At 34.6% G+C, this 12,500-nt stretch overlaps 1 protein-coding gene across 1 annotated transcript in view; it reads left to right on the top strand.

Moving 5' to 3' along the window:
• The window catches only part of LOC130075784 (1-phosphatidylinositol 4,5-bisphosphate phosphodiesterase beta-4), an 82,384-nt gene that overhangs the window by 49,598 nt on the left and 20,286 nt on the right, over positions 1-12,500 (top strand). Inside the window, exons 22-27 of the mRNA XM_056240551.1 lie at positions 625-676; positions 3,622-3,724; positions 6,080-6,244; positions 9,680-9,884; positions 9,964-10,052; positions 10,427-10,556. Coding sequence (XP_056096526.1) covers positions 625-676; positions 3,622-3,724; positions 6,080-6,244; positions 9,680-9,884; positions 9,964-10,052; positions 10,427-10,556 — 744 coding nt within the window. The remainder of the gene's footprint in view (positions 1-624; positions 677-3,621; positions 3,725-6,079; positions 6,245-9,679; positions 9,885-9,963; positions 10,053-10,426; positions 10,557-12,500) is intronic.

Here is a 12,500-nt window from a genome sequence, read left to right on the forward strand (position 1 = left end):
AAAGTAAAAAAAAAAAAAAATGCATGATAATATATTAGTTTAATTTTTTAGTTTTATTGTTATTAGTGAATTTATTTTTTATTACATTTTTGTCATTTAATTTTTTAGTGAATTTATTTTTATTTATTACATAGACACATTTAATTATTTTGTTTAATAGCAATAATACTTCTTATAATACTTATTTATAATACTGATAATACTTATTTCTGTCTTTTGAATCTGGTGTAAAATATGAAATTTAGAAAAATATTAATAAAAAGGTAAAAAATGCATGGTAATAGATTAGGTTAATTTTAAATCTTTGGGTTTTTTATTATTATTATTTTTATTAGTGAGTTTATTTGAATTTATTACAATAATTATTTTATTTATTATCAAATTAAATGTCAGACATTTAGTACTGATAATACTTATTTCTGTCTTTTTGATTTTGAAGTCAAATATAAAATGTAGAAATAATATTAAAAAGGTTAATACATGCATGGTTATTGTAATTTTTATTATTATTAATTATGTTTATTAATAATTCCAGCAAACATCATTTGGGGTCAAAGCGACCCTGAATAGCTTTAGAAGGGTTAAACCTGTAATGATCTTCAGTCTGATTGTTGTTTCCTGTAGATTTGGCGATGCAGCTGAACCAAGGGAAGTTTGAGTATAACGGCTCATGTGGGTAAGTGTAAATCATCTACTGAGTAAAACACTACTGATTACACTGAATAACTCAATTAGAGGGGCTTTACCTACAAATAATGCAGTGTACTTGCTGTTAATCTTGTTTGAAGCTTTAGAGTGTCTGTGCTGGGAAAAAGTTTAACATCAAATTAAAAGTAGGGTACGTTTGACGGCTGCGCTATTCATTATTACTCAAGCTTTTTGACAGCTATTGCAATAATGAACCATCATGTGCTCACAGATGAACCAGTTACTGACACATTTATCACTAGACAAAGCATCATTATGAGTTTCACTTCCAGAGGAACAAATACAACGCTCCATAAAGTCTAAAAGATCTATCAAAGTTTCATTGATCTGAAGAGTTCATTGCGTCAGAACTTCATTCTTCAACACATTTATTGCAACTAGAATCGTGTAAACATCAACACCTGACCGTCAGAAACGTATTCTACATGCCAAACATCATGCACAAAAGCAACTTTACTAACATTAAAGGAGTAGTTCACTTTTTAAAAAACTTCTGCTGATAATTTACTCACCCCCATGTCATCCAAGATCTCCATGTCTTTCTTTCTTCAGTCGAAAAGAAATTAAGGTTTTTGATGAAAACATTCTAGGATTTTTCTTCATATAATGGACTTCAATGGGTACCAAACGGTCCAAGGTCCAAATGACCGTTTCAGTGCAGCTTCAAATGGCTTTAAACGACACCAGATGATGCATACGGGTCTTATCTAGCGAAACGATCGGTCATTTCAAAAATAAATTTTAAGTTTTATAAGCACAAATCCTCACCTTGCTCTGTTCTGTGATGCAAGTTCGTGACTCTCCTGTTCGAACTCCGTTCATCAAAATGAACAAATCTTTTTTCGAGTCATTTCGTTCGCTGAATGAACGAAATGACTCGAAAAAAGACTCGTTCAAAATTAACAAATCTTTTTTTGAGTCATTTCGTTCGTTTAATGAATGAAATGACTCGAAAAAAGACTCATTCAAAATGAACAAATCTTTTTTCGAGTCATTTCGTTCGCTGAATGAACGAAATGACTCGAAAAAAGACTCGTTCGAAATGAACAAATCTTTTTTCGAGTCATTTCGTTCGTTGAATGAACGAAATGACTCGAAAAAAGACTCGTTCGAAATGAACAAATCTTTTTTTGAGTCATTTCGTTCGTTGAATGAACGAAATGACTCGAAAAAAGACTCGTTCGAAATGAACAAATCTTTTTTCGAGTCATTTCGTTCGTTGAATGAACGAAATGACTCAAAAAAAGATTCGTTCATTTTGATGAACGAGTTCGAACAGAAGAGTCACGAACGTGCATCACAGAACAGAGCAAGGCGGGCATTTGTGCTTATAAAACTTAAAGGGACACTATGCAGCTTTTTTAGCTTAACTGAACAGCTTCAGAGTTATTGAAATGGTTATATAACTTCTTTCGGGTTGAATGGTGGGCGTCTCGACCCCCCCTGGTGCCTGTGAGCGCAAAAATCTCACTTGCAACTTCGGTGCGGCGGGCCGCGTCAGGAAGTATCGCGTGATATCAGCTCTCGCGATGTAACATATTCCTTTACGGCAACTCACACATACACACAGGAACAAGGTATAGATGGATGGAGTTTGTCACACTATCGTCATGGCTGAGCCGGCATATAAGATGCAGAAAGCTAGGAAAGCATTGTCGGAGGAACAGAGAAAGAGGAAACGGCAGACTGACCGAGCGAGGAGTCGGACACAACACCAGCATAGGCATAATTTGCAGGTGTGTTATGTCCCCATTGAAACTTCTCGCGGCACGGATGTACCATTACAAACAAATAAAACATCTCCAGGTAACTCTAGTAGAGCATTCATTTCGTTCGTTTGTTAAATAAGAGGCGATCTGAAATGTGTTATTTTTTAAATCAAGTGACCAAAGTGCTCGTTGCCTCTGCGGTCAGTGGTGCAGATAAGTTACAGTGTTCTGTTGTGACGCGCGCCTGAATCCGTTGCGAGGACTGAGAGACTCTCTATATTTTGTTATGGTGAAATCACAAAATCTAATGCACAAAAAACATATCCCTGCTTGAAATACAACCACTAATAAACAATCGGTTTTGATGAGGAAAATAAACTATACTACTAGTACCGATTAGAACCCAGAACCTCTGACACACTTGGCAAAAGTTCTGCCTCTGGACCATTAAAATCGTCGGATCTATGTATTTAATCACGTGAAAATTCTCACCACTAACAACATATATTATATCTCATTAAACGACAAATTAAACACAATGTACTATTGTATACTGTGAGTGGTATTTACGACAGTAACGTTAAATTCAAGTACTCCACAGTAACTCTAGGGGTCGCTGTTTGACAAAAACGGGATTTCTGCATAATGCCCCTTTAAACTTTATTTATTTTTGAAATGACCGATCGTTTCGCAAGATAGGACCCTTATGCATCGTCTGGTGTCGTTTAAAGCCATTTGAAGCTGCACTGAAACTGTCATTTGGACCTGGGACCGTTTGGTACCCATTGAAGTCCATTATATGGAGAAAAATCCTAGAATGTTTTCATCAAAAACCTTAATTTCTTTTCGACTGAAGAAAGAAAGACATGGACATCTTGGATGACATGGGGGTGAGTAAATTATCAGCAAAAGTTTTTTTAAAAAGTGAACTACTCCTTTAAGTAGCATAATTACATCACATTACTGACTTGCCCACATGACAATGGATATTTCTCAGTCTTTCTTTAAAGCACATCAGCTGTCAGTGTTCATTTGCTGATCCACGCTGTGAGTCGTGAAACTCCAAACATATTAATCAACACATTCATCATGGCAATATCCATTAGCATTGTGTTTACCGGTGTAGATTAACTACGGGACGTTAATTAAACGCATCATTGCTGTAAGGGGAGTGCTGATGATACTGTATGTGTTGATCTCTCAGGTTTCTTCTGAAGCCTGATTTCATGCGCCGGCCCGATCGCATGTTCGACCCGTTCTCAGAGACGCCGGTGGACGGAGTGATCGCTGCCACATGCAGTGTCCAGGTGTGTGTCCTTTCAGTCCGACTGAACTTTAACAGGCTTCCTGTGGTCATGGGAAATCTGCAATCAGGCCTGGAAAACCACAGGCATGTCTTTAGTGAACATGCGTTTCCCTGCGTCTGCTCTCGTCTAGAGGGAAACCTGATCGCAGCTCGAGTCATTTCGTTTCAGTGAATCAGACAGAATCAATGATTCATTAGGCAATTTGTCTGAATATTTATTTATTTATTCATTCACATCTATTTATTCACATTTATTAATTTAAATAAACAGTTATTTCCAATGAATCCGTTTAAATAATTTAGAATCACTAAATGGTTTATTAACCCTCTGGGGTCCTTCGGCCCAAATGGACCCGAAGCATTTAAATATATATATTTTTTTAATCATAGCTTCATCGGAATGGTCCGAAATTTGGTGACTTTGTTGGTAATTGGTATATGAACACCCCAAAAAATTGGGGACAGGATTTGAATAGTCTAAGTGGTTGTAAAAAAAATAGTCACACTCAGGACCTTCGGGTCCAAATGGACCCGCATAGGAAATGAATGGGAAATTGGCAAAAATGTGAAAATACAGTTTTTTTGTGCGTACAATCTACAAATCAGCCACGATCCAGAAAAAAAGCACACAACAGTGAAGGGGTGAATCTATAAAACATCAAGAGTGCAAAACAGACACATCCACACACACAAACACACTTTTATACACATACACACCAATAAATTCAGATTACATATGGGTTTTGAATTTTTAAAATGCTCAGTTTGTCCACCAGATGGCATCCATCTCATTTCAAAAATTGCTTTCATGAGGCCTAGGGTTGACTCTAAAATGAAATACAGCTTTAAAAAAAAAAAATTATAATAATAATAATTCTATTATATCCAATGGGGAAAAATTGGGTCATAATTATAGCATTAATATTAATTATAAATCATTTTTATTTTTGAAATTATCTCAAAACACCAAAAAAGAAAAGAAAAAATGTTATAAAAAACAAGGAAAAAAAAATTCTATTATATTCAATGGGGAAAAATTGGGTCATAATTATTGCATTAATATTAATTATAAATCATTTTTATTTTTGAAATTATCTCAAAACACCAAAAAAGAAAAGAAAAAATGTTATATAAAACAAGTAAAAAAAAAAAAAAAAAGATGATTTTTTTAAAATAAATATTAGTCCCACCCTTCCGGCCCATTTGGACCCGAAGGTCCTGAGTGTGACTCTGCAATGAAGGACCCCAGAGGGTTAAGCAATTTGTCTGAATATTTATTTATTTACTTATTTACATAAATTTATGTATATTTATTTAAATCTACTTATTTACATGTATTAATTACAATTTATTTGAATTGATTCAAATTGGTTCTTTTCAATGAATAAGTTAGACAGTAGGCAATATTTTTTATTTTATTTACATCTGTCTAACTTATTCATTGAAAAGAACCAATTAAAATAAATTTAAATATATGTAAATAAATAAATAATTATTGCCTCCTGATTCATTTATCTATTTAAATTTACTTTAATTGGTTCTTTTCAGTGAATCAGTTAGACAGACTAAATGATTCATACACTTTGTCTGAATATTTATTGACTTATTTATTTATTAATTTATTATTTATTTATTCAAATCCTTTTTATTTACATATATTTACATATATATATTATCTATTCAATGATCAGTCAGACAGACGAAATGACTCATTAGACATTTTGTCTGAATATTTATTTATTTAAATTAATAAATGAAAAGAACTGATTTAAAAAACATCTATTTATTTACAATGAATCAGTTAGACTAAATGGTTTATGAAGCAATTTGTCTGAATATTTATTTATTCACATCTATTTATTACATTTACATTTAAGTCGGCTCTTTTCAATGAATCAGTTGTTAGACAGACTAAATGATTCATTAGTGAATTTGTCTGAATACATTTTTATTTATTTAAATTCATTGAAATTAATTTTTTTAAATAAAAAAAAAATATTTAAATGATTTGTTTTTATTTATTATTTTTAAAATCTTTATCCGGTAACCATGAACAATTGGAAAGGTCGTGAAAAAAATCATGGACACAAGTGTAGGAATTCTTCCTTTAAAACCAAGTGAAAAGAAACCGTTCTCTTTTAGTTAGCTAAACTTTGACATATTGCCTGAATAATAACACTTCTGGTTTAATGACAGACACATCGAGTACTGAGGTTTGCTAGTGCTACAGTGTTACACTGTTGATTATGTAAGATGTGACTGTAATAAGTGTACTGTTAATCATTCACTGTGAATGAAAGCGACTGCTGAATGGCTGTCACCACCCTTGGCTAGAAAATGAGTGTTTGTCTCTCAGGTGATCTCTGGACAGTTTTTGTCCGATAAGAAGATCGGCACGTACGTGGAGGTGGACATGTACGGGCTCCCCACGGACACCATCCGTAAAGAGTTTCGCACCAGGATGGTGATGAACAATGGGCTGAATCCGGTGTACAGCGGAGAATCATTTGTCTTCAGAAAGGTAACCTTTATGCCAGCGACGTCTTTGTCTCGATTATGTCACGTTACGATCTTTTTGCCCTGAAGAGCCGAGGTGCTCGTTCTTAAACTGTAGCTCAGAATATCAATGACATAAAGACTTCCCATCATTATCCAGAACGTATAAGACGTGGAATTGTATAGTGAACTTTTTAATTATATCTACATGAGCTAAATGAAGGAGTTACTATAGAGATCTGAACGCTGCAGTATAATTATCCACACTGTTCTTTGATTAAACGCAACAGGAGAGTTTTTGAAGCATCTTTACATACAAACCACAGTTCATAGTGACCATGAGTTCCCAGAAAGGACAAGACCTATAAGTCTACTAAAGCAATACAGTAGTTTTATATGAGGAACAGTCATTAGGTGTGATCCATAAAGCACAAACTCTTGTGAAGTCATCTGATTTTGTATATTGATTTAGCAAATCACCCAGCAAACAGGCCTTCACACTTGTGTGATTATTAAAACTCGTTTATTTTAATGTAATTTATTATTATTAGTTGTTGTAATAGTAGTAGCAGTGTTTGTTTATTTGATTTATTTGTCGGTATTAAAAAAAAACGAAGGTTTTGGCAATTGTATATAGTAAAGTGCTATTTTTTGTGTTCTATGCATAATTATTAGGGCTGGGTAAAAAATATCGATTTCTCTATATTAATCGATTCTCATTTTTACGAACCGATATCGATTCTTAAATCTCAAGAATCGATTAGTCATCCTGTTTTCATTTGATGAATGGATGGAACATTGTAGCGCGCATCCCATCCAATAAATCACAATAATCTTTGTGCTTTGTTACTATTGATACTAAATAAAGTCTCAAATTTCAAATTACGTCCATTTTCTTACGAAATTCAAAAACATAAATAGCGTTTTGGCGCTGTGGCGTGACATCGCTCTGGCTCAGCTCAAGAGAAGCACATGATCTCCTCTTCTGCCTTAATAATACCGGTTACAGTGCGAAATAAACATGAATGAACGTGTGTTAAAAGATAGAGTACAACTTATCGAAATCCGTATCATGTCACATGGAATCGCTCAATCAGTGTTTCAACTGTGGAAAGACGTCAGTAAAACAACTTGTAAACAATGTCATGTAACGTCACATTTACCTCAGAAAAACCATATGTGACCATAAACTCGTTAGTCAGCTAGAAATATTAACTCTAAAGAGGAGCATTTTGCTAAATATATGCACCATATTACATTAATGTTCTTCAATATTTATGCATGTTTGAATAAATCTGGCAAGTTTTTATGACAGCCACCATTTAAATGTTTATATTTCATATAACTTTATTATTATAAAAATAAATAAAAGTGTAGTTTAAGTTTGTATAGCTACAAATCAGTTAATTTTTACCTTCAATATTATAGTAGGCTAATGAAGCCTATAGGCTACAACTGACTCCCATAGTTTACAGCATTAGTTAAGAGATTTGTTTTCCTTGAGAAAATTTGCCATGTATTGTACCTGATATCCAAAATAATCAATATTGAATCGAATCGAATCGAATTGCTAGCTTGTGAATCGAAATTGAATCGAATTGTGAAATTCGTATCAATACCCAGCCCTAATAATTATGCATGTTGCTTTGTAACTAATTTCAATAAAAAGATCACAAAAAACAGGCGCAAATATGTTCTGCATCAGATGCAGTGTTTTTGAATCTGAATGTGATTTAAGATTTTAATATGTTATGTAATATTCTGTGTTCCCTTGGAAAAATATGAGGGTGGATAAATAATGAATAAAGCAAACCTAAATATAAAAAGCACACACCAAAATGTTGAGGTGCAAGTTATGAAGAAATTGTATTAAAAAAGAATGATAATTGTGCAAAATCTTAGGCTTATTTATTTAAGCCTACCGATTAATTAATCAAATCAATCACAAATGAATCGCAATCAAATGTGGATGAGAATTTTCCTCCAAAAGATAAAATAAAGTCATTATTGAGTTAAACGAGATAAGCATCAAATAGACATTACAAAAAGTAGCTTTAAAAATAAATATTTTGATTCAACATTTATTACAAACAAACTTTTTGGCTACAACGATCATGATTTCTTTTTTCTTTTTTCAGAAGCTGCATCTGATTTAGTATTTAGTTATATTTACAGATCATTTATTGCAGATCAGAGCTGGCATGAATGCATTTACACTGCAGTTACGACTGCATAAACAATGCTATGAGATAAATGTGTTTTAAATGGGTATTAAAGGAATTTTAGACCCAAAAATTTTAATTCTGTCATGAAATACTCACTCAGCTTTAAGCTTTATTATTTAAAGGCACAATATGTAGGGTTTTTTCGCCACAAGAGGCCGCAGTTTCCAACAATAACAGAGGCGTAGGTTGATGACGCAGTGATGAAGTGAATGATGGGACTTGCTGTCAAGCTGATGGATCTAATAATGTTTATGGATGAGTGCAAACATTCATGTTTTTTAACATTACAGTGGTATGAAGCAGGTCGCGATTGCTAAAGAGACAGATATCACACGCGAGTCCCGCGGATATAAAGAAATAAGGACATTTAATTCTACCGAACTACCCGCAAGTGCTGGATTACTCACACAGGTCAGTTTATTAGACGAATTAAACTTGTGAGGTAACGCAGCGCTGCTTCACTCGGTCTAACGTTACACTATCACACTAAACGGCATTTAAATGTGTGTTGAAAGTTTTAATGTTATACTACGTGTTAGTTCGTTTGCTATACGAAACTAGCAGTAAGCTAGATCAACATTAGAATAACATACTGACCATATTCTAACATTTCATCATGTTGAGCTAACGTTATATAACATTGATTTGTTTTATGTACATTTGCTCACCTGTCTAATAAAGCTGTCAAGTCGTGACTCGTGAAGCTCTGTCGAGTCCAAGTTAGCCGCGGACGCTAGCTCTCGGCATCTCGAAAACGCCACGCTGATATTGATCCTCATTTTAGTTCTCCTTGTTTTCCCCAAAGTCTGCTTGCCATGGTCTATGTTTGAAAGAAACAAGAACTGCATGCCGCTAAACGTTACGCACTACGCAGTTGTCCACGTCTGTCGCCATGGTTACGTCATGGCTATGGCAGTACGAGCGGAAACCGAGGATAGCGCGGATATTGCGTCATTGACAGGCAAAAAATTTTCCGTGACGGCCACTTATTTAAAATTGGAATTTCTCTGAAATAAAAAATCTTTGGAGACTTTTTGGGATATTGTAAGGACACAAATACAGGAAATATATCACACTGTGCAAGTGCATTTTGGATATTTTATTACAAAATTCTTACATATTGTACCTTTAATATTCTAGGTCACCGGCGTCTCTTTTGTTTTGCTTTTGAAACCCCTTCCTCGAAGTCAAAAACACAAGCAGAGTAAATAACACGCAACGCCTCGATCCCACAGGTGATCCTGCCGGATCTGGCTGTGCTCCGGGTGGCCGTGTACGATGACAACAGTAAACTGATCGGACAGCGGATCCTCCCGCTGGATGGACTGCAGTCGGGCTATAGGCACATCTCCCTGAGAAACGAGTACAACAAACCTCTGTCTCTGGCCACCGTCTTCTGCAACATCATCCTCAAAACATACGTGCCCGACGGCTTCGGAGGTTAGCACGCTAACATGATGAAAGCAAGTCCATTGAGTTTCATCACGAGTCTTTACGCTGCCAGATCTTTTCGTTTCAGCTATTGTAGATGCCCTGTCTGATCCCAAAAAGTTCTTATCCGTCTGTGAGAAAAGAACGGACCAAATGAGAGCCATGGGCATTGAGACGGTGAGCATCTGCATCATTAATGCACACTCAACCTTGAGAAGTCTCGTTCATGTACTTTAATCAGTTCTTCATGTACTCGCTGAACTGTGCCAATCGACTGCTATCATTAAACTTTCAGCATTGATGTGTTTCTGTGGCACAGAGATATTCCTGGTAGCTTCTGGTGTGATTTTTCAGGCATTTCGGGTTTTTCTCACTTGTGCATTTGTTTGATACACATGTTGCCTACTTAATTTTACATGCACAAATGTTTTGAAAAAATTATTAAAATTGTATAACTCTTGCTTCAGATAATGCAGAATCCAGTCGTTTATTTCCCCTCCATGCTGTGAAGGAGAATGATGTTGTTTAATGCATTCTGGGTGTTTATCCAGTCAGATATTGCTGATGTGCCAAATGACCGCTGGATGGGGAATAAGAAACGGAGAGTGAATTCGGCCGCGATGACACCGCAGAAGGACTCAGGGAAACTGGGACAAAATATGGTCACCTGTTCCAAAGAGGGTAGCTATAAAAGTTCAAACGAGTTAGAGATCTGCATGGGCAGTGGCTCTGTGTAGGAGGAATAGAAATACACAAATCAGTCCGTAAAAGTATAGAGCTATACAATGAATGTGGAGAGCACATCAGATAATTTGATCTGTTTTGAACTAATAATTTTTATATATTAAATATATATAAATATTTGTTTTATAATAATGAATCTAATGTGATGGCATTCAGATATTAAGTGTGGCATATGTGTATAATGTACATATGTACATTTATTACTTTAGCAAACACTTTAATTCAAAGCAATTTAGTAATTTGACATATTCCTGAGTGAAACAGGATGAATGAATGAATTCATTTTGAATTTAATACAATTTCTATATTATCAATTATATATACATACAAACATATTACAAACCTGAACCTAATGCATATACAGTATACTGTGTATATACATAATTACATTAACAATTTTTGGAATATATATATTACTTGTTATATATGTATATTTTGTGTGTGTGTGTATATATATAATGATTCGAAATGATGAAATTCAAAATGTAATATAATTAAATTTTTTTTATTTAATATAATTTTTAAATTAGCAATTGTATATATTTGCAAAAAATGTTGGGTTTTCTGGCTATATGATGAATAGTTAATCAAGACGAGTTGGTTAGTGGACCTTTAAAGGGATCATAACACGAGAAATCAATTATCTTTGATCTTTTGATATATAAGTGGTCTTTTTACTTGTCTCATTATAAACAAAGCATTTATTTAATCGAGCTCCACAAACGGCTTGTTCTGATATTGTGGGATTTGTGACGTCACACGGGCATATGACTTCCTCTAGAGCAAGACATCGACCAATAGTTATACATCACACCATAAGCCCCGCCCACTGACAGCTGACATTGACTACACTGGATGTCAAAAGCAAACAGAAGCCATTATAATCACAGACACTGTCTACACTGATACAGTATACAGATGCGTGATCAGTTTCTAACATACTCCACATATTATATATGGATAATGTTTTCAAAAACTCTTACTCATGTGCAATAGTAAGCGTTGATACTGTTTCCTATGCAATGACATTAGCCAATCATAACAGAGTCCATTTAATGACAAGCCTTAAAAACGGATTATTCCAGACAGAGGGTCAGAACGAAGTTCCTCATAGATATTTGTGTTTTTGTGCAAAAAAAACTTAGGAACATTTAAAATAATAAAACAAATCCATGTCAGGACCCCTTTAATCTACACGCATTTCAAATCATTTGCTTGTTTCTGCATGTAGACTGTGTGATTTTACTATTGTTGCTTGTCAGATTTAATATGGCTCCAGTGAGATCTTGGGTAAAAGCTCAGGCAAACTAAAGACTTTGACACTGACATCAAAAAGCAATCCAAGACTGTCCTACGGCGAAAAACACATCTTTCACAATGAAATTCCCAAAGGTGAAAATGTGGCAAAAATCATACATTATGCATCCGTCTTAAAAGATTGCACTAAAGCAGGGGTTTTCAAACTTTTTGTGTGTGTGGACCACTATTTGTAATCAAGAATTTTTGCTGACCACACCATAATACACATAATAAAATATGCCTACACAGTCCTACCTGAATTAATCCACACCTCTAAATAGACTTACTAGCATTATATAAGGGTCATCACGTCAGTGCAACAGGCCTGTTTAAAGAAAGTTTACTGCACACAACGCCTGCCACATATTTAATTTATTTATTTACTCAAGCGCCCGAGGGCATAATCAGGTTAATTTGAACAACAGGCTTATTTCCATAGCAATGGAGTATGAAATCTATACAGTAATAAGAACACTTGGACATAGTTAACATTTCAAAACCTTTGGCGATTTTAGGGGATTATCAATCTTTTACAAGTCCTCAAAAAGTAGGCTTGAGTTTGCCCACTTCCAACACATCCGC

This window comes from Rhinichthys klamathensis, unplaced genomic scaffold (assembly GCF_029890125.1).
Source record: "Rhinichthys klamathensis goyatoka isolate OS25496 unplaced genomic scaffold, OSU_Roscu_1.1 h1tg000603l_1, whole genome shotgun sequence".
NCBI lineage: Eukaryota > Metazoa > Chordata > Actinopteri > Cypriniformes > Leuciscidae > Rhinichthys > Rhinichthys klamathensis.